A 24,389-nucleotide genomic window follows, 5' to 3' on the forward strand; every position below is an offset into this window, starting at 1 on the left:
AAACTAAATTCGGCATGGCTGTAAGTGGGAATCCATCGGGCCCAAGGGATTTAGTGCTTCGTAATGAAAACAAAGCATCCCGAATTTCTTCAAGGGAGAAGCTATCTACCAGAGGCTGCAAGACCATAGCTTAATATACATATAGAAGGTTCCAATCTATAACCACAACCGGATCCACTAAGCACTGAATAAACCTTTGAAGTAAAAACGGAACTAATTAGATATGTCATCTTGTGATGAGAGTTCAATTCCATCTACCAATAAAGGTCACACAAAATTCCTCCTCTTCTTGCCAGATGCAACCTTATGAAAGTAGGAGGGGTGTAGCCATTTGGATAAGCTCTAATTCATGTTTTGTAGAAAGAGGGAATCTATTGAATCAACTGGTATATCATGATTCATCTATATTTTTGTTGGCCCTTATCGAATCTTTAGTCTTTATTGAAAGAAGAAAAAACTTGATTCATCTATGTGTGAACATATAGAAAAACTTGATTTAATCAAGTTGGGGCAAGAATAAAGAAACTTGTGTTGGGTTCCAAGTCATGCAATGAAAAATTGAATTTCAAAATTGTATGAAATCCAATAAACCCAAAAATCAAAAGCCTAGGATCTCCCCTGGTGTATTCAATCAAACATATATGCCTATAAGTGAGGTTTAGATATGAAACCTTAGGTCGGTGAAGAATGGAAGAAGTCGGTATCCTTTCTTTTCTATGAGACGCCCAAACATTCACCCTCCAACAGGTGATCCACATGAAATCAGGATCAAGAAAATGCTTCGGCAGAACCTTGCCTTATCAAATTCTCCTCCTGAGAACTATGTTCCCTTGCTAGGACCAATTCCCAGCACTCCTTCACCAATTCTCTCTTAAATATCCTAAACCCCTCCCTTAGCCTTTCAAAAAGATCTTCCTAAACCCTTGTCCTAATGGAAGACTCCTTGTATTGAAGTCTAAGACCTTGTCCTAAAGAAGACCCCTTGTCTTAAAACTACAAGACCTTGTCTTAACAAGGGAAGGAAGAAACTTTATTAGACTTTTGATTTTATTTTTATCCAAAACAAAGGGGGGATATTTATAACATACAAATAGATGCTAATATGTCTATTTGTAAAAGCCTTGAATCTAGTTATTAACGTATCAGATACATTCTTTAATCAGAAAGACCGTTGTTACGCATTATGAATCCATACAACGTTTAAGCGTCGTATGACTTCTTTTCAATAACCGGACTCCCTTATAGTTATTTGACTAGGTCAAACCTGATCCAAGCCATCCAAATCTCATGTCATAATCTGATTAAGGCCTTGAATTTAATTTAAAACCCCAAGAGAGAATTGATACGTGAAAAGTCACGAAGAAGTTTTCAGCCTTCTAGAATTGGTGCCACCAAGACCCCATCTTGGCCCTCCAAATGTATTTTGACTTGGTCAAATCATTCAACCAGAGGTGAGGATTAAATCTTGGGCCTCTAATCCTTATCCCAAAAAGGTGATTAACGTGCAGAAGGACTCTTAGCCCATCTGCACGTCAAAATTAAGTGCTGTGCGCCATACCCATGCGCCAAACATTATCCACTTTATCTCCATGCCAATTTGGTATTTCAATCTTATTAAAATTCCTCAAAAATGGTGTGCAACAAGATAAAGGAGAGAAGTTAATTGGCATCAAAAATTGGGATTAGATCCTTCCATGAGAAGGACTCCAATCCTCTCACACGTAACAAGTCTTCATGCACTAAAATCCAAACGCATGACCTGATTTCCATGCCCTATAAGCCATAGATTTTAATCTTATTAAAATCCCATAAAATTAGGCATTGAACCTCATCAAATAGTGATTAAAATTGCCAAGAAATTTGGATTAAAATCTATTTGGAGAAGGAATTCTTGTATGCACACAATTCTTGCACCAAACAATGTGGCGCCTTACACCAAGAGTCCTACCAACTTGGGACTCTTGATAAATAATGTTAAAATCATGAAAAAATTCTTAATTAAGATTGATTAAAATAGGAACTAACCAAATTAAGTCTCACTTAATTTTGGTTGATTTATTGGCAAGATTTCAAACCCAAATAGATTAGGTTAGGAGCTTGGGTTAGCCAACAAGTGCTAGCTTGTCAATTAGGCACCCAATCCGGATCCAATATCCCATAATTAAATCAAATAAAATCTTTGACTGATTTCTTAATGTGTGTGATCTTTTGGGTTCTACATCTAGCCAACAGTAGATCTAGATTTATGTTGACCCAATTTGATTAGAGTCTATCTAATCAAATTAGATCAAACCGATGCATATCCAAGTAGTCAAATTAGAACCCTTCCTAATTGACTCGTGAATTGAACTCTTTAATTCATGAAAACTTATAAGACATGATTGACATCTAGCAACGTATCATGCCTACCTGAAAGATGTAAAATTTTTTGATAAAAATATCAAAAATATCCTTCTATGGTGAGTTATCATGTAATTCAATCCTTCGATCATCCAGCATCCCAAATATGATTATGGATATGGAATCAAGTCAAAACTAATTTCATATTCATATTTCTCTCGATCATAAGATAATGATTTGATTAATAAAATATTAAAAATATTTTTTAATTTTTATTCTGCTTTGATCAAAGTCTTCTTGAATCATCTCTCGATCGGAACAAGTAGGATGTGATCTCCTTTTACTAGGAGTGATCGATTCCATGTTGACCTACTCATAACCTCCATATATAATCTACCATATCTAGAATATCCCGTACATGACTAAGTTATGAATGAGTATGAACCAAAACTGTAGTTTCATATGCACAAGGTACCATGGTGGTCTTAGGTCTAAGGACCACATGCACAACCTCCACTAGAGAAACATCTTTTGACATTAGGATTCCATAAGATATTTCTTATGTCGGATCAATTCAGTGAACTCATTCTCTAATGAGCACCCACACCCTTATATTAATATCTCACACAAGTAGCTTATGAGATCAGCTACCCTCTCTACCAAGCATATATAGATGTGCTAGTTCTTCCGGAACATCGATCTCCGACTCAATGTCTCTGTAACTAGGAATATTCTAGATCAAAATTTTAGGATTTTGGATCTCATTGGTATGATCTCATCATAACCCTAAAATCAATATCTTGATCTATGGGGTTCATCATAATTTTAATTAAAAATATAAGATGCAGCACATGATGAAAAAAATATCTTTTATTAATATAAAATATTATTTACATAAGTCTGGAAGATTACTAAAAAAAATCTCTTATATACATAAGTCGATTGACTTGTAAGACATATTCCTTTCAATCTCCCACTTGCACTAAAGCTAATCGCTCTTATATTTTAACCTCATACAATCAAGGTGGCGATCGAACTGCTGCTATAGTAGAGCCTTAGTGAATGGGTCTGCTATGTTGTTCTTTGTATCTACTTGTTCAATGACTACATCTTGTCTTTCGACAATCTCACGAACGAGGTCGAAGCACTTTAGAATATGCTTGAATTTATGATGAGACCTTGGTTCCTTTGCTTAAGCAACAGCTCCAGTATTGTCACAGTAAAGTGGTACTGGACTCTCAATCTCAGAAATAACACCAAATTCGATAATGAACTTCTTCATCTAGATAGCTTCCTTGGCGGCTTCACTTGTAGTAATATATTTTGTCTCAGTGGTTGAGTCAGCTACATTCTGCTGCTTGAAACTCTTCCAGCTCGCTGCTCCACCATTCAGAGTAAAAATATATCCTAAAGTGAATTTGCTATCATTAAGGTCTAACTGAAAACTAGAATCAGAATACCCTTCCAGTTTTAGATCAGATCCCCCATAAATTAGAAAAATATCCTTAGTTCTTTTCAAATACTTAAGAATATTCTTCACTGCCTTCCAATGATCCTCTCCTGGATCAGTCTGAAAATGACTAGCAATGCCTAAGGCACATGTAACATCGGGCCTGGTACATAGCATTGCATACATTATTGATCCTACTGCTGAAGCATAGGGAACAGAACTCATTCTTTTCCTCTCTTCAGGTGTCTTAGTAGATATTTTCTTAGAGAGATGTATGCTTTGACTCATGGGTAAGTAACCTCTCTTACTCCTATCCATGCTGAATCTTTTCAGTACAAGATCTATGTACCTTGACTAAAATAAATCTAGCATCCTTTTAGATCTATGCCTATAGATCTTTATACCAAGTATAAATGATGCTTTACCCAAGTCTTTCATGAAAAACTTAGATGACGGCCATAACTTGACCGATTGTAACATTGGGATATTATTCTCAATGAGAAGTATGTCATCCACATACAAAACTAAGAAGACAATGGCTCTCCCACTAGTCTTCTTATATACACAAGATTCATCTACATTTTTAATGAAGCCATATTCTCTGACTGTTACATCAAAATGGATGTTCCAGCTCTTCGAGGCCTGCTTTAGTCCATAAATAAATTTCTTAAGCTTACATACTTGATTTGGTCTCTCATTTGAGATAAATCCTTCTGATTGGGACATATAGACCTCTTCCTTAAGATAACCATTAAGAAAGATGATCTTTATGTCCATTTGCCAGATTTCATAATCATGGTATATAGCTATAGCAAGCATAATCCGAATTGATTTGAGCATGGCAACAGGTGAAAAAGTTTCATCATAATCGATGCCCTGTTTTTGCCTGAAACCCTTAGCTACCAATCTGACTTTATAGGTTTCTACTTGACCATCTGCTCCAATCTTTTTCTTATAGACCCATTTACACCCGATAGGGGTAATACCCTCTGGTGGATCAACCAAAGTCCATACTTAGTTGGTGTACACAGAATTCATTTCAAATTTTGTAGCCTCTAGCCATTTGTCTGAGTCTTTACTCATGACAGTTTTCGTATAAGTCAGAGATTCATCATTTTCTATGATGTGGGCTTCATTATTCTCAATAACAAATTCATACCTCAAAGGTGCATTTTGCACTCTATCTGACCTATGGATAGGAGATGTAACTTGTGATTGTACCTTATCAATAGGTACTTTTGATTGAGGAATATTTTGTACTTCACTTTGAACTTCTTCAAGTTCAATATTTCTCCCATCGCTTCTTTCTAGGATAAATTTCTTTTGCATAAAAGTAGTATGTCTACTGACAAATATCTTTTATTCAGTAGGGTGGCAAAAGAGGTATCCCATATTCTCTTTAGAATATCCTACAAATAGATATTTATCTGTCCTAGCATTTAGCTTATGTTCAAAATTTCTTTTGACATATGCTGGACAACCCCATATCTTAAGATACTTAAAATTGGGCTTCTTACCTCTCTATAACTCATATGGAGTGCTAGGCATAGATTTTGAAGGTATCCTATTTAAAATATATATGGCAGTTTCTAGGGCATACCTCTAAAAAAAAATAGGTAAATCTGTAAGACACATCATGAACCGCACCATATCTAATAAAGTGCGATTCCTCCTTTCAGCTACACCATTCAATTATGGTGTATAAGGGGGGTCCATTCAGAGAGAATTTCTTTTTCCTTAAGATGGTTCAAGAATTCACCAGAAAGATATTCTCCTCCTCGATCTGATCAAAAGATTTTAATATACTTTTCAGTTTGTTTCTCAACCATACTTTAATACTCTTTAAATTTATCAAAAGCTTCAGATTTGCATTTCATAAGATACACATATCCAAATCTAGATAAATCATTAGTGAACGTTATAAAATAAGAGTATCTTCCTTTAGCTTCAGTTGTCATAGGCCTATATATATTTGTATATACAAGTCTTAATAACTCATTTGCCCTTTCTCCATATCCACTAAATGGAGTTTTAGTCATTTTTCTTATAAGATAAGATTTACAAGTCCCTAATGATTCATAATCATAAGATTCAAAGAATTCCTCTTTGTATAACTTGTTAATTCTTGTCTCACTAATATGATCAAGTCGGGAATGCCAAAATAAAATATTATTTATGTATTCTCTCTTACATTTCTTATTTTCATTAACATGAAAAATATTGTTATTAAGAGAAAGAATCAGAAGACCATTATTAACAATGCCATCACAGATATGCTCATTAGAAAAAGAAATAGAGCATCTAGTGCCCTTTCCATTTATTTCAAAATCTCATTGTAATAACAATGATATAGAAATAAAATTTATATTGATCTTAGGCATATAATAATAATTTTTCAACTCTAAGATCTTCCTAGAGGGTAACTTCAACATATAAGTCCCCATGGCTTCTGCTTGAATAGACTATTCTCTAGCATCGTAGAGCTCGAAGTCATCCTTCTTCAAAACTCTAAGATTCTACAGCCCCTGCAATAACTTGCATATATGAGAACCGCAAGCGGTATCCAATACCCAAGAGTCTGAATTAGGAGAACTTAATGACAGAATTGTATGTATCTCATGCATACGTTTTGGTGTATTACTTGCACCAGTCTTTACAGATGCAAGATAAACCTTACAATTTTTTTTCCAGTGTCTTGCCTTACCACAGTGAAAGCAGATACCCTTTTCAGAAGTTTTCTTCTCCCTCTTCTTTTTCATGACACCACCTTTAGGGTTCAGCTTCCTTTTTGAACCCTTCATGCTTGATTTTTTCTTAGAGGTCTTACCCATAAGAAGAATCGGAGCCTTATCCTTTTTAATATGGCTCTCTGCTATTTTGAGCATATTCAATAGCTCAGGCAATGAAGCACTCAATTTGTTCATATGAAAATTGACCACAAACTGAGAAAATGATTCTGGGAGTGATTGCAGGATCAAATCTTTACTCAACTCTCCATCCATCACAAAACTTAATTGACCCAATCTAGTGATCAAGTCAATGACCTTAAGTACATGGTCTTGCACAGATGATCCTTCTGTCATTCGAGCACGGAATAATTGTTTAGATATCTCATACCTTGCAGTTCTACTCTGCTCTCTATACAACTCCTTTAGATTGAGGAGTATAGAGTGAGTATCCATGCTCTCATGCTACCTCTGTAGATCATTACTTATAGAGGCAAGTATAATGCATTTGATAGTAAGAGAATTATTTTGCCACATCTTGTATGTAGCTACTTCATTCTCAGTAGCATCATCTCCTAATGGCCCCAGGTCTGGGGTGTCAAGGATGTAGGAGATCTTCTCTTGTGTGAGTATAATTTTTAAATTTCTCAACCAGTCAACATAATTTAGACCGATCAACTTATTTGCATCCAAGATGCCTCTCAGTGATAATGAAGATGCCATTTTAATCTACAATAAATAAAGAACATAACATAAGCGACCGACCTACGATGACAAGCATAATTAAACAAGGTCTTATATCAAATTGTGTCTCCCACTATTTTATCGAACACCATAGCCCTCACTATGATGAACGGGATACTATAAAGTTATCCAAGTGGGGTTGAGATCCTAATTTCTTGTAAGAGCCTTGTAGTTATACAACAAACCCTAACAAGTTCATAGGTAGAAAACTCTTTCCAATTACAACTCATGCAATTCTCAAGTCTATCCTGGCCTCTAGAACATTAATAGTCTTGTTGTTGCACAACAAACTATAATATTCTAGTTAAATATGACCCTTCATTTCTATACAGTCAAAATTGAACATAACTGCTCTTGTGGTAACACAATAAAATAGTATATCTAAAATTATCGTAAGCATCTTGTATGCACCAGGACTACATTATATCAGTCCCTATAGCAAGCCTTGTGGTTATACAACAAACCTACTATGGTTCTTGATATAATATTGACCTAGCATGAACCAAGACCCCTTAGTAGTATTTTTTTAACATTAAGCAATTCAAATTCAAGATTCGAATTAATATAATTGGCCAAAAAAGTATAAAAATAAGTTTGGTGGGGGTCCCCCCATTACTTTTTTAGACACCAACAAAGTTGGTCAGGCTAGCGAACGGAACCAATTAAATAACCACCACACTTAAAAACACTCCTTGACACCAAAGGATTAATCATTTCAAGAATCGACAGGCTTAATTGTTGTTATTACTACTGACTTAATATAATTTTTACAAAGGCTTGGACTGGTCTCAAGCACATTCTAATAAAGAAACATATAGCATATAACAAAGATGATAAACTACATGCTTCAAACAATCAGATTTTAGCTATTTGAATACTAGGCTACTTAGAGTTCAATTTTAACATATTATATATGTACTACATAACCATCTCATGACTATAGCATATGATCGATCAATCATAAAATATTATGTTCAAATATAATATTTGTTACTTCATCATTCTAGGACAACCATCTCCCACATAGCGGACATCCACCACTATGTTAGGACAACCTTACAGAATGATGAATAACAAAATCTGATCATCAATAAATATCACATATGATTGAATCGATCAAAGGAGGCTCTGAAACCACTATTGGGTTCCGGGTCATGCAATGAAAAATTGAATTTCAAAATTTTATGAAATCCAATAAACCTGAAAACCAAAAGCCTAGGATCTCCCCTGGTATATTCAATCAAACATATATGCCTATAAGTGAGGTTTAGATATGAAACCTTAGGTCGGTGAACAATGAAAGAAGTTGGTATCCTTTCTTTTCCATGAGATGCCCAAATGTTCACCCTCCAACAGGTGATCCACACGAAATCAGGATCAAGAAAATGCTCCGGTAGAACCTTGCCTTATCAAATTCTCCTCCTGAGAACTATCTTGCCTTGCTAGGACCAATTCCCAGCACTCCTTCATCAATTCTCTCTTAAATGGCCTAAACCCCTCTCTTAGCCTTTCAAAAGGATCTTCTTAAATCCTTGTCCTAATAGAAGACTCATTGTCTTGAAGTCTAAGACCTTGTCTTAAAGAAGATCCCTTGTCTTAAAACTACAAGATCTTGTCTTAACCAGGGAACGAAGAAACTTTATCGGACTTCTGATTTTATTTTTATCCGGACCAAAGGGGGGTATTTATAATGTACGAATAGACACTAATATGTCTATTCGTAAAAGCCTTGAATCTGGTTATTAACGTATCAAATACGTCCTTTAATCAGAAGGATCGTTGTTATGCATTATGAATCCATACGACGTTTAAGCATCGTAGGACTTCTTTTCAATAATCGGACTCCCTTATAGTTGTTTGACCAGGTCAAACCTGATCCAAGCCATCCAAATCCCATGCCATAATCTGATTAAGGCCTTGGATTTAATTTAAAACCCCGGGAGAGAATTGATATGTGAAAAGTCACGAAGAAGTTTTCAACTTTCTAGAATTGGCGCCACCAAGACCCCATCTTGGCCCTCCAAATGTATTTTGACTTGGTCAAATCAGTCAACCAAAGGTGAGGATTAAATCTTGACCCTCTAATCCTTATCCCAAAAAGACGATTAACATGCAGGACTCTTAGCCCATCTGCACGCCAAAATTAAGTGTCGTGCGCCATACCCATGCGCCAAACATTATCCACTTTATCTCCATGCCAATTTGGTATTTCAATCCCATTAAAATTCTTCAAAAATGGCATGCAACAAGATAAAGGAGAAAAGTTAATTGGCATCAAAAATTGGGATTAGATCCTTCCATGAGAAGGACTCTAATCCTCTCACATGTAACAAGTCTTCATGCGCTAAAACCCAAACGCATGACCTAATTTCCACGCCCCATAAGCCATAGATTTTAATCTTATTAAAATCCCATAAAATTAGGCATTGAACCTCATCAAATAAGGATTAAAATGGTGTAGAAATTTGGACTAAAATCTATTTGGAGAAGGAATTCTTGTATGCACATAATTCTTGCGCCAAACAATGTGGTGCCTTACACCAAGAGTCCTACCAACTTGGGACTCTTGATAAATGATGTTAAAATCATGAAAAAATTCTCAATTAAGGCTGATTAAAATTGAAACTAAGCAAATTAAATCAAATAGATTAGGTTAGGATCTTGGGTTAGCCAACAAGTGCTAGCTTGTCAAGTAGGCACCCAATCTGGATCCAATATCCCATAATTAAATCAAATAAAATTTTTGACTAATTTTTTGATGTGTGTGACCCTTTGGATTCTATATCTAGCCAGTAGTAGGTCTGGATTTACGTTGACCCAAATTGATTAGAGTCCATCTAATCAAATTAGATCAAACTGATGCATATCCAAGTTGTCAAATTAGAACCCTTTCTAATTGACTCGTGAATTGAACTCTTTAATTCATGAAAACCTACAAGACATGATTGACGTCTAGCAACGTGTCATGCCTACCCGAAAGATGTAAAATTTTTTGATAGAAATATCAAAAATATCTTTCAGTGGCGAGTTATCATGCAATTCAATCTTTCGATCATCCAGCATCCCGAATATGATTATGGATATGAAACCAAATCAAAACCAATTTCATATTCATATTTCTCTCGATCATAAGATGATGATTCGATTAATGAAATATTAAAAAAAAAATTAATTTTTATTCTGCTTTGATCAAAGTCTTTTTGAATCATCTCTCGATCGGAACAAGTAGGATGCGATCTCCTTTTACCAGGAGTGATCGATTCCATGTTGACCTACTCATAACTTCCATACATAATCCACTACATACAGAACACCCCGTACATAACTAAGTCATGAATGAGTATGAACCAAAACTATAGTTTTATATGCACAAGGTACCATGGTGGTCTCAGGTCTAAGGACCATATGCACAACCCCCACTAGAGAAACATCTTTTGACATTAAGATTCCATAAGATGTTTCTCATGTCGGATCAATTCAGTGAACTCATTCTCTAATGAGCATCCACACCCTTGTATTAGTGTCTCACACAATTAGCTTATGAGATCAGCTACCCTCTCTACCGAGCATACATAAGATGTACTAGTTCTTCCGGAACATCGATCCCCGACTCAATGTCCCTATAACTAGGAATGTTCTAGATCAGGATTTTAGGATTTTGAGTCTCATAGGTATGATCTCATCATAACTCTAAAATCAATGCCCTGATCTATGGAGTTCATCATAATCTTAATTAAAAATATAAGATGCAGCACATGATGAAAAAAAAATATCTTTTATTAATATAAAATATCATTTACATAAGTTTGGAAGATTACAAAAAAAAATTCCTCATATACATAAGTCGATTGATTTGTAGGGCATATGCCTTTCAACTTGAGCCCCCATGATGTGTGGACTTTGTGCTTCTTAACACTTTATAGGATTCTTGAAATTGATTTCATTCATGGACACTGACACTCCTCTACTTAAATAACTTCATTTGTTCTTTCCTGAAAACTTCAATTTACTCTCAATCAATGGTAGCTAAATTAAGTACATAATCTGATGACAAGACAAACTTATTTGAAAAAAGGAATAGAAAAAAAGAAGCAGAAGAACTTAGAAAATATGCAATAGTTACAACAAACTCTTTTATTAAACATTGATAATCCACGTATGGCGCACTTCTGTTCATTCAGGTGAATTTGCTCCTTCTTCATTAACTTCAACTACTGATAACATTTCTTTGATAGCATGAACCTTAGTGGTGACATCTTGCATTCTTGGTCGTTCATTTGGTGATTCCTTGGAGCACAAGAGACCAATTCTAATCAATGAAATTATGCATCTCCTCAGTTGCATCCTACTAAAATCATCATTTCTAATATTGCCATCAGCTTCTTCACTTTCATCTGGCAAAATTTGTGGATCCAAAATCTCCATGACTCTTTCTGGGAAAGCCATATCAACAAATTTATGAAGGTTTAAGCCATCCTTAAACATGTTATTTGTAGGCTTCCTTCCTGTAAGCATCTCTAGCAATAGTATTCCATAGCCATACACGTCTCCCTGTGTGGATATTTGGCTACCCATTGCATATTCTGCATTTAATTATTTGCACTTTTAATTATATGAAAATTGATATACACACACGGAGGATATTGCTTATAAAAGAAAGTTGAAAAAAATTAAAATTAGAAAGCTGGCAGGAATGGAGCCAGGAATCAATTTATACATTTATTAGATAATAAATATTCAATAGAGCATCAGAACTAATTCATACTAATTTTATAATAATTATTTCAATAGATTATTGGTTAGAAAAAGAAAATTGACAGGGGAGGAGCTAGATGTCATTTGGGGGTCAAGTATGCAATCATTAGTTTGAACAAAGACCATAAATGCTTAAAAGAGTATCAAAATTTGTTAACAAAAATTATTTATTATTTTTATTGAAGTCATGTATTTACACATTTGCTATCATTGGATATTTTAAGCAATATTCTACACTAATCATGTCAACAATATTTTTGACATAAAATACCAATCAGATGGTAAAATATTTTCTTGCATTTTTTTGAAATCTTATTTAAGCAATACTTTTAAATATTTAAAGATAATGTATGATTAGGAAATTTTAAAACAATAGATAATTTTTTTGTGGTAGTCATAAATGCATGCATAAAAAAAATAATTTATCCCAAGACCCAAATTTTAGGCACAGAAAAGATGGAAGCTATCTTTTATTTCTATGCTTGATTGTGGCAAAAAAATAAAAAATTATGCTGCTTTGAAAATAAAGGAGGAAAATGAAGAAGCTATTAATCATATAATCTTTCTCTTTAAGACCATTAGTTTTATCTTATTTTATTAATCAAATTATAATTACCCTTTCAAAATTTGAGAAAATTATAAATTTTCATCTAATATTTTAGAAATATTCATTCTGCTACTTAACTTCTACTATATTTATGGCACATAACCTCCAACTAATATCTTTCTGCTAAATAAATTAACTAATGGTCTAACTAATATCATCACTATCTAACTTATTTGAGTTTTAAAATATCTTATATTTATTATTTTGATAATTTTTTATTTTTAAATTTTAAATTTTTATATTTGATCAAGGTGTTATGTATATATTTTCGAAATGTTGGGTGGGATCATATAATTACCCTAAATCTCGAGAGAGGTCGGGGTAATTTATTCTATTTTATTTTATCCATATATTTTCTTTTTATCAATAAGAAATCATATATCTTAAACAATCACTTAGTTTTAAATGGAAGATTCCTACTACGAAGGATTTTTCAATATCTAGTTGTTACTAGGAAAAAAAAATGTAAAAAAAAGTTTGTATCATGCAGGAGAGATCAGAGACAGAGTCATTAGAATTGATGCCAAATCTTTGGAAGGAAGAACTTCCTGATGCCAAATTTTTAGATAATATAAAGGGAATATATGCAAATCTTACCTGGTGCGACATATCCGATCGTCCCCTTTATCCCCATTAAGCCTGTTGAATTTTTGGATATCGTGGAGCCTGAAGTAGGGAGGAAACTTGCAAGCCCAAAATCGCCCACATGGGCAGTCATGTCATGGTCAAGAAGAACGTTGCTTGGTTTTAGATCACAGTGAATCGCTGGCACTTCAATGTTGTGATGCAGATAACATAGAGCAGAAGCCACATCAAGGGCAATGTTCAGCCTCTGAGTCAGGTTTAACTTTCTTGTCTGATGACGCTCCTGAGCTCTAGGATGCAGCCACTCTTCTAAGCTCCCATTGGGCATGTACTCGAAGATTAGAGCTTTGAAATCATTACCGGCAAAATCCATACTTGAGCACGAAGTGATGATTTTGACAAGATTATTATGGCGAACATTTCTTATGATTTCACATTCGGTTTTAAAACTCTTCAGAGCTCCCACTTGTTGAATGTTAAATACCTTCACAGCAACGAACTTCTCTTCACAATCCAATTTCCCTTTATATACAGAACCAGCACTGCCAGTACCCACCAAATTGGCTGAAGAGAATCCATCAGTAGCTATGAGGATATCATTGTAAGATATTGTTATGTACCTGTTTTGCATGGGGGGCACAGTTGGAGATTTTTCCCGTCTCTTTCTCAATTGCAAAGAAATCAACAGAAAACACAAGAATAAGATTGCTACAACACTCGCAATAATTATGATAATTATCTTGCATGGATTTCGTTTGGAGGCTTGGACAGAGCATGGTGGTAGTTGCAACGTTGGATCGCCTCCACAAAGCCTCTTGTTCCCAAAGACAAAAGTTTCACTTGAATTGCCAAAGACACCATCCTTAGGCACTTCGCCTTCGAGGTCATTGACTGACAGATTTAGATACTGCAAAGAACTAAAAGACCCAAAGAATTCTGGAATTCCCCCGGACAAGTTGTTTCGAGAAAGATCCAGCTCCACGAGTCCCCTCAAGCTTATGAAGGATTGCGGAATGTTTCCTTGAAAGAAGTTGCCTTCCAAGTGAAGGTATTCCAAATGCTGACAAGCACCGAGAGCGGTGGGAATTGCACCTGACAATCGGTTATTGGAGATATTTAAGCAGTCGAGGTTGATCAAGCTACCCACTTCCATGGGAATGGACCCAGTGAGATTATTATGTGACAGATCCAGGGCTCGTGTTAGCGAGGGCAGAGAAACAAATTCCTTCGGTATGGATCCAGCAAGGGCATTATAAGAAAGGTTTAATATATTCAAATTTCTACAATCTCGAAAGCTTGCAGGGATGTTGCTACTCAATTCGTTCTCTTCCATGTAAAGCTCACTTAATTGGGTGAGATTTCCTATAGAAGATGGGATGGGGCCAGAAAATTTGTTTCCGGACATGTCTAGGAGATTTAAGTTCCGAAGCCTTCCAATGGTAGGAGGGATACTTCCTGTAAAAAGATTTTTTTCTGTAAACAGAACGGTAAGGTTGACAAGGTTTCCAATCTCAACTGGGATGGTACCGGATATTTGGTTGCCTCCTATCACTAGCTTCTCAAGCCGTGTGGAGAGATTGCCTACTGATGCCGGGAGGGTGCCTTCGAGCTTATTGTCTTGTAGATTCAATCTCGCTAAAAGCCTACAATTGGTCAAGGAGGAGAGCACGCTTGAAACGTTGCCTTGGAGTTGATTCTTCCAAAGATTTAGCTCGACTAGATTTTTCAGAGATCCTACACTGGAGGACAGGGATCCTTTGAACGAGTTCATGGCTAGATCGAGCATTTGAATATTTGAAGCATTGTACAATGAAGCTGGGATAGGCCCATGAAATAGGTTGGATTGCATGATGAGAGATTGAAGGTTTGGAAGGGTGACGCCCAAGTCTGGTGGAAGGGTCCCGAAGAGCCGGTTCTCGCCCACACCCAAACAAGCAAGTGACGAGAGGTTGTAAAGTGGTGGCGGCATTCTTCCGGACAAGTTGTTTATGGATAGGTCGATCTCTTCTAAGCCCGGAATCTTGCCTAAGCTTTCTGGAATACTTCCCTCCAAGTTGTTTTCAGCAAGGTAAAGATACAGGAGTGAGGAGAGGTTTCCCAACGATGGTGGGATGCTTCCTGAAAGCGAGTTCATTGACAAACCAAGGAGGAGGAGGGGAGAAGGGCGGATCATTGGCAAGGATGGTATCCCACCTGTCAGTCTGTTTTTAAAAAGATCAATTGCTATGAGGGACGAGCTGTTAAAAAGTGAATGCGGGATTTCTCCTGTGAGACTGTTGTATGAAAGATTGACAACAGAAAGGAATGAGCTATTTGCAAGAAAAGATGGGATGCCTCCTGTAATACCATTGTTTTGTAGATTTACGATAGTGAGTGAGGGGCTGCTCCCCAGCAGAGGCGGGATGTTACCTGTAAGATTGTTGCCACTGGCACTCAGTATTTGGAGCTTGCGATGGGAGCCGAACTCACTGGGTATCTCTCCTTGAAGCATGTTGTTCCTTAGGCTGAGGCTCTTGAGGTTGGGGCAATGACTCAGATTGGATGGAATCTCTCCTTCAAGTGAATTTATGCTAAGGTTGAGGTATTGAAGCCGGGGAAGCAAACTGAGCACTTGCGGGATTCGTCCATGGAGTTGGTTGTTTGAGAGGTCGATTCGTCTAAGGAAGGTAAGGTTGGTTATGGAGGGCGATATAGGACCAACGAGGCCCAGCGAGTCAAGATTCAAGGCAGTGACTCGTAGCGGATGCCGCCGGCTGCCACAAGTGATCCCCCACCAATTACAGAAATGGAGGGATTTGTTGTTCCATGAGGCCAAGGATCCCAAGGGATCGGACAGCAGAGACTTGAAGGATAGAAGGGTCTGCCGGTCAGTGTGGTTTTGTAAGGTGGTAGTAGAAGCGGATGCAGGGGGAAAGGAAAACGAGATGGAAGAGAAAGAGAGGACGATGAGACCAAATTGCCAAAATGAATTCAGACTCGGAGCATGTGAGATAGACATCATTGGATTCTGAGAGGAATCCACAACCCAAGCGTCTTCTTGCTGCCATTCCACTGCACAAGCCACCCAATATATAGACTATTTTTTTGACAAGTCCCTATATGTGGTCTTCGTTACTGTTCTTTGTCATCTCCATATTCTGGTTCGATCAGGACAGTTTTGACCTAGAAAGGAGGGGTTGGTTATGAAAGTGGAGATGAAGATTCCTCCATATGAAAAATTCTGTTTTCTATTGGTAAATCTGCAAAAAAATTACACCACTTTAATATAAATATATATCCGTGGAAAAATATTATATGACGTATTCTTTGGGTCGTATACCCATGCTACCCACACATTTTGGTCCTTTGTCAGAAAAGGACATATAAATAAGGTTAATTCATGTAAATCCTATTCCTCTTATTTCATGTTTACATGCAATTTGGTTAGAAAATCAACTCATCATGGGATATGACAGAATGAATTTTACTTGATGGTTACTCATTTTGTGTCCGGCTTCTATGTCGTATCCATTAACAAAACAAGAATGCTTAAGTAAATCAGGTATGCACCTCAACAAGCAAGACGGCTTGCAAAGTAGTTGAGCAACTTTTTATGGAAAATTTTTATATTGAGGGACCCAACAATAGTAAGCTATGGGGCAAGTTCAATAGAAACAGCTAACTGCAAGATTATTCTGTTGGTAAGTCAGAAGAAAAAGGCTTGGAAAATCACAGCATTAATTGAAAGAAAGATGGTCTCCCTTTCATATTGTCTTGCTTCTGTAACCAGACTCCGCATGGCCGTAGAAGTCAAGATAAAACAATAAAAGGAGAGAGAAAAAAATGATAGCTCCGATTAATTTCTGTTTCCCACTTCTCTTTCATTCATTACAGGACAGCCCAGCCTTCCCTAGCTATGATTTCGGGAAGAATTTTCTTTTCTCTTTGTAAATGCTTCCCTCTTTTCTGTTATAAAGGAGTGCGTTTCTGTGATACCCCAATCCAAAACATAGCCCGGAACTTAAAGCTTGAATCAGAAAAAAAAAAAAAGAAAAATGATCAAAATAAACCAGCACATGCTACAACGTGGAATTGAGGACGTACGCAGAAGAACTCCCGTAGGAGTTCTTCTCCGATCCAAAATCTTAAAACCCTTAGGATTAGAGATTAAATCAAACTCTAAGATCCTCTTGTTAGATGTCTATTTAAAGGCCTCAACCTTTAGTTCTCCCTCACCAAAAATCGTCATTAATCCCTCTATTTTTTATCTTTTCTACCTGCTTTTTGGAGGATTATTTTGCTTTGGCCGCCGGAAATCGGATCAAAACCCGTCAAAAATCAGGAAAATACCTTTAAGCAACTTTCCCTCCAAGTTCTATAGGATTTAAGCTGGAGTTTTTGTTGACTTCGCTGTCGAAAATCTCCTGAAAATTTTGATTTTGAATCCCCTATTTTTCCCTGTTTGTTCATGGTTTTCCACCGCCGGTTGCCATTGCCGATCGCCGGACCTGGGTCATCTGTCATCATCATGGCCCGTCCCTCCAGCTACAAGCACCAGCGCCTGGGAAGAGAGCCTCCCGTGTGTCCAGAACAAGGGGAAGAAGATCCCCTGTTCCATGAAGAAAGAAGGAAGAGAGTTTCTCTCTCTTTCCTCTTTCTCTCTCATTATAAAAAAATTAATTATTAATAATAATATTTAGTCATTATTAATGATCAAAATACCATCGTTAATACTATTAGTGATGGAACACCATCGTCAATAAGCCATCGAAAAAAAAATAGATGCTGAAGAGTATTATTAGTGTCAGCGAAAAAAATCATTACTAATAAAGTATTAGCGATAATAATTAACAATGACAAATCCATTATTTATAATAATTTTTAATTTTTTAATTTAAATTAAAAAAAATAAAAATATATTAGCTACTGCGGGAGTCCATTGCTAATAATCTATAATTATCGTTAATAGTTAGTGACGGATTTAGCCATCGCTAATAATAGATTTTTTTAAAAAAATAATAAATATATTTACTAAAATCTGTTATAATTAAATTAACAATCAATGTATATTTACAGACACTATAACAACTAACAATTAATTATTACCATTATAAATAAAAAACTAATATTATATAAAAATATAAATTATCCAATTGTATAAGATAACATTGTTCAAATATTAAAATAAAATATATTACATCAAAATTAAAAATAATCAAAATAAATCTTCTTAGCTCCTCCTGTACATCGTTTGCAATAGTAGATGGATAAAAGTCGAATATCCCAGCATCCTATAATGAAGAAAAATAAAAAATTATCAATAACTTTAGAACTAAATTAATTGAAATAGTAAAACTAAAGTAATTGTTGTGCCTCAAGTCTAAACCTTTACAAAAAGATATATTTTGATATACTCCTTCGATTCTGAAATGGATTATTCTTACATATTTCATTCGATAATGTCAAGTTATAGACAATCCTGGCCAGTCCATCGGATGGTTGGATTGAATTTTGACCTCCTGGATATCCTCTTCCTTTCGCTTGAAACCTAAATCAGTACGGAGGGATATATTTTGATATATTTCTTCAATTCTCAAACAGATTGTTTCTACATATTTTATTCGATAATATGGAGCTATAGACACCTTCAGCCTATCCATCAGATGATTAGATTGAATTTTGACCCTCTAAGTATCCTCTTCCTTCCGCTTGAAGCCTAAATTAGCACAGAAGGGTATATTTCAATATACTCCTCTGATTCTCGAATGGATTATTTTTATATATTCCATTCGATGATACAGACATATCTACACCTTCAGTCCATCCATTGGATGGATTGATTGATTTTTGAACCCTAGATCCCCTCCTTCAACTCAAGCCTAACTATGTGAAGCTTTTTAAATATAAAAATTTAAAATAAGTAAAGAAAATTATTAATACTGCTTGACATACCGACTGCGATGGCTGTGACAACGAGCTCAGCTGATCGTACAAATACACATCCCAAAGAATCTCAACAACCATCTAGCGGACGGCATCCTGGAAGCTTTGAGGTTGCTAGCAAAAAAGTCTTTGCACGACCTCCTCGATATATACATCATCCCATATTTGGGTCGTCGAGGCCTGAGAGGAGGACATCGAAGATCCAAGAGCTACTGAAGAGTCGAAGCTATATTCGAATCCTATGACATGGCTCCTACTTAACCCTTCGATGGCCCTGAGCCATCCTTCGAGGTCAAGGAGGGGTTGAGAGGATGGGTCCTCACCGTGTCACTCTACGACATACTTCGTATAATCCATCTATACAGTTTAAAAATTCATTAGTGCTATTATACATATCAGTATATATAAAAATTTAATAAGTAATATTTTAAGTTACCACGATCCATCTAGATCTAGAATCTAAGTAATCACTAGTCCTCCAAGACTGATGTGTGGCATCCCATAACTGTAGCTATCCTGGTACATGATCCAGCTGTCATATCTATAATAAGTAAATAATAACATTAAGTTAATAAAAACATACATATGATCTACCAAATATGAGATTAATTTAAGTTTAAAATTTTTATCAATCTATCTACTATAATATGTGTGCCAATGGAACTGTCGGTGTGCTTGATTGGATCCTACTAGGTGGTTCAATTCTATCGGACCCTCTGTCATCTATCAAAGTAGTCCTCACTACTCCACTAATCACAGAGGGTCTCTTATATGTCCCTCCGCATCTAGTGATCCATGAAAGACTTTCAGTTTGATGGTGACTTGAAACTGGAGAACTCAATGGCGGACTGTCTGAGGTTGTATAGCCCATCCGGAGCCTACAGTGGCAACCTCCTCAAAGGTCCAACGGCCAGCCTCCTCATCTCGAGGAATCTTTAATCGATAGTATTCTTACAATTAGAAGCAAGCATATATTAATAAATAGAATGCAAACATACCATAAATTTAAAAATTAAATATCCTTGACTTACTAGGAACATCTCCCATGCAGCATCACGAGCCCCCAACGGCTAATTGGAGAACTTATTCACCGACCCAGACATCAATTATCGGATGATCTCGATAACCACATGAGATACCCCAGGCTCCCTAAATATCCTACAAAATTGATTTTGAATAATAAATGTCGATTCCAAAATGGTTAAACTTTAAATATATTCCTCAAAGATCTAGTATTTACAAGCAATTCTAAATGTGGATCAGCTTTCTATCCTCCGATTAAGTTGGAGGTGCCATGAGCCAGACAGATCCTTTACCATGGTGCTAAAGCTGAGAGCTGGCCACTGCTCTGTATGACTGTGGGATCAATGGTGACCCCACATCGTTTGAACCTGAGAGTAGCAAAATATTATAAAGAATATTATATTAGACAATAAAAGATAAAATAATCTAAAAAAAACTTTTAAAGTATTAGAGTTTATCGATTGCTGCAGAATCATACGAGCTAGCCCTACGAGCTCTCTCCTTGAGAGCTCTATCATCTGGAGCTCTCTCTTCGACTAGCACGGCTCCATTCTCTAAAAGTAATCATTCTGTAATCTTTAAAAATAAAAATAAATAGTTTAACTGATAATTATATAATTATGGCAAGTAATGCAAGAATTGAAATGATGCAAGGTAAGTAGAAAAAATAAATAAAATAAGTACACCATAAAAACAAAAGTAGCTATTATGCTATCCCCAAGCTTGGGGTCAACTCCAATTCCTCAAGGGTCGAGTCTAATTATTCAAGGATCGGCTCCATCTATCCTGGGGTCGACTCCATCTACATATCAGTCTTCTCCTGCGTACCAGAGTCGACTCCTTTGTCCTTAGGATAGACTCCTTCCTTCCTGAAACTTAAAATATTTCTCTTTTTAGCCTATTTCAGTACAGAGGTCGACTCCTTGCTTTCTGAGATCTACTCCACTAAGTCTGAAGGTTTATTCAATGTTAGAAATCTGAATAGAAAGACAGTGGAAGTTTGATATACTTACCACTACTTATTGGTCTTTTCAGATGTTTGGTACCCTTCGGATTCTTCTTTCAATTCTTCCTCCTTTTTTTCTTCTTCTGCTTCTTTCACTTCTTCCTCTTCTTCACCTTCTTAGATAGGATTGTCCTTTAAAAGAAACTTAGTATGATCTACCTTCTCAAGTCAACCATCATGTAAGAGAATTTCTGGAGCATCTAACTTTGCATCTATTAAAGGCTGATGAACTTCTAATGTTTTATTCTCCTGAAAGTATTTTGGTAAATGGAGCTTTTCTTCTTCTTCGAGCTCGAAATGAATGGCTCGAGACTTAATTTTGTATATAGCCCATCAATTTTTCCTCTCTCTCCCTTAATGGAAAAAAAGATCATACACTTGAACAGCTTGTTGAGCTAGCACAAAGAGCTCATTGATATATACTTTTGATCCATATTTGATTTTAATAAATCTATGCCGTAGATTAATCTTCATATAATTATCATTATCAAACCATCGGCACTTAAATAGAATAACACTATTACCTCCAAGATAGGTCAACTTGATCACTTCTTTGAGGATTTCATAGTAGTCACTCTCCGTCTCTTCCCACTAGCTGCCTTTTATATACACACTGTTGTTCATTGTGCTCTTATGATATCCATATTGCTGGATGTGAAATTTAAAACCATTTATATTACAGCCATTATAATATGTCATGTATTTGTTGGCCTGTAACCTAATGGTCTTAGCTTCTTAGATATGAATTCACCCCCTGCATGACCTGCATATTATAAAAAGAATAAATTAGAGAAAATTAAAATATATGAAATGACAATGGTTACTTACCAATTGGTGGAACTAATCTGCAAAGTTCTATGAGTACTCGATGAAAATTTCTTCCTCACTTATCCTCGAATTATCCTGTCTCAACATCTCATCATCTTGCTTATACATGCATAAGGTAAGTATAATGAAATAAGTGATTGAAGAGTTAGGATTGTGATGGTCATTTACTCAATATATGGGTCGACCTCCTCATAGTTTAACAAAATATATATCTCTATTTGTTGAATTTCAATATCAGTTAATATCTGACAAACCTCGTGCCTAAATTTATGAGCGGGATAGGTAAATCTTGAGATCTCCCACTCTGATCCCTCACCACCACCATCATCATTTCGATTCATTTGACTCAGCTTTGTCTGTACACTAGGATTAAAGTAGTGTCGGCTGAAATTAAAAATCTTTTCAATTATGTAAGCCTTCATAATAGAACCTTTGAGTCTGACCTCAATTTTTACTTTCTTCTTAAGACTGTGCATGTATCTTTCAAATAGATATATCTACCTACACTATACTGGTCCCTCCACCCTAGCTTCATATGCCAGATGAATCATGAGGTGCTCCATGGAGTCGAAGAAGCTAGGAGAGAATATCTTCTCCAACTTATATATGGTCTCTACACTTCTAGCCTCAAGACTAGAGATATGGACAGTGAATAGTTCGATAGCAGAAATATCTCTGAAGAAAAAACTAAGCTAGATCGAAGAACTTTATATGGAGTTGGAAAGGAGATCACGCTAAGCCAATAGGAGTAATCGTTGCATGAAAATATGACAATCATGACTCTTTAGCCCATAGAACTTTCAATCTTTGATATTGACGTATGGAGCTAGATTACTTGCATAACCATCTAAAAGTTTAAAATTTTTACACCATTCATATACATCTTCAACTGCTCCCTCGTTAAGGTGTAAGATGCTTTCGACTTCAAAAATTTTTTTGGTGATACCTCAACTAGCTCTAATAGAGAATGCTTGTATATGTTCTTCATATCTGCTCGAGCTTTGGGATTGTCTTTTGTCCTGCCCTTGACATCCATAATAGTATAAAAAATATTATTGAATGCATTCTTCTCAATGTGCATAATGTCAAGATTATGATAGATCAAATTGGAGGACCAGTACGGTAATTCTCAAAAAATACTGTGTGTCATCTAGTTATGAGCTCTACCAAACCTCCAAGGTTTCTGCTTGTCAAATAATATGCCAAATTGAACTTCTTCTAGTTGGGATATCCTCTAAAACTCTTTCATACCATTGATTCATGGGGATGCATGGTCCTTCGCTATTTTATTCCTCCTAAAACTATCCTACTGCTTTCAAAAATGATGAAGCTTAGGGAAAAATTAATGATGACAATCGAACCAACAAGGCTCACGACCATGCTCAAGTTGAAATACTTTTATATTCTCCATGTAATAAGGACATGATAGCTACCTATGAGTGCTCCATCCTGACAGCATCTCATAAGCAGAAAAATCACTAATGGTCCATATCAATGCAGTCTTTATTATAAAATTTTACTTCTTCGATACATCAAAAGTATGTAGGTCATTGGATCATAAGAATTTCAACTTATCAACAAGAGTTCTTAGATATATATCAATGCTTCTACCAGAGTGTCATGATCCAAGAATGACTAATATAAGAAAGACGTTATGTTTTTTCATGCACATCCCAAGTGACAGATTGTATGAAGTAATAAAGACTGACTAACATAAATAAGGAGCCACTGCATGACTGAATGGTGTAAATCCATTAGTAGATAGATCCAATCAGATATTGCATGATTTTTGAGCAAATAAAGGGTGGCAAATATCAAATTTCTTCCATACCTCACTGTCTGATGGATGACTCATCATATCGGAGTACTTGCGAATCTCTTCTTTATGCCATCTCATCTATCTAATAGTACTTTTAGACAAGTAAAGCCTCCGAAGCCTAGGAGTGAGGGGAAGATATTGAAGAATCTTGTATGGTATGTCCTTGTAATTCCTACCCTCTTGCCTCGACTTAAATCGATTTTTACCACATATGCCACATAAGCTCTTCAGTTAGTCCTCTTTATAAAAAAGCATGCTATCATTGGATATACATCTATCTTCTTATATCCCATGCCTAACTCTTTCATTATTTTCTTTGAAACATAAAAGCTCCCAACAAGCTTCTTATCCTTCGATAGTATTTTCTTTACGATTACTACCATCCTATCATAACAATTAATCATCATATTAAACTGGACCTTCAAGTTCAATAATTTTGACACAACTGATAATACAGTATGTGTTTCATATTTTGGTTATAGTGGTTTATCAGCATCTCTCAGCATATGATTGAAATTGCCACTGCCAGCTTCTAGATCATCTCCATATTTTAGTTAAATTTAGGACTAGCCGCATCCATAATC

The 24,389-nt window shown here is 35.9% G+C and overlaps 2 protein-coding genes across 2 annotated transcripts in view; both read right to left on the reverse strand.

Annotated features, from left to right (window-relative positions):
* LOC105039836 (uncharacterized) overlaps window positions 1-24,389 on the reverse strand; it is a 198,508-nt gene that overhangs the window by 155,734 nt on the left and 18,385 nt on the right. The window lies entirely within an intron of this gene.
* LOC105051618 (uncharacterized) lies at window positions 11,126-16,229 on the reverse strand. Its single transcript, XM_010932145.4, has 2 exons — window positions 13,220-16,229; window positions 11,126-11,843 (listed from the first exon to the last, which is right to left on the reverse strand). The coding sequence occupies exons 1-2, from the start codon at window positions 16,206-16,208 to the stop codon at window positions 11,434-11,436; spliced, it is 3,399 nt and encodes a 1,132-aa protein (XP_010930447.2). The 5' UTR covers window positions 16,209-16,229; the 3' UTR covers window positions 11,126-11,433.

The sequence above is a fragment of the Elaeis guineensis genome, chromosome 9 (assembly GCF_000442705.2).
Source record: "Elaeis guineensis isolate ETL-2024a chromosome 9, EG11, whole genome shotgun sequence".
In the NCBI taxonomy this organism is placed as follows: domain Eukaryota; kingdom Viridiplantae; phylum Streptophyta; class Magnoliopsida; order Arecales; family Arecaceae; genus Elaeis; species Elaeis guineensis.

What these genes read in the sequence shown, in the direction of transcription:
- LOC105051618 (XM_010932145.4), bottom strand. Translation starts at nt 16,208, where the DNA reads ATGATGTCTATCTCACATGCTCCGAGTCTGAATTCATTTTGGCAATTT. An exon ending in GATCGGATATGTCGCACCAG is followed by an intron (nt 11,844 to 13,219) that starts GTAAGATTTGCA and finishes AATTAAATGCAG; the next exon opens with AATATGCAATGGGTAGCCAA.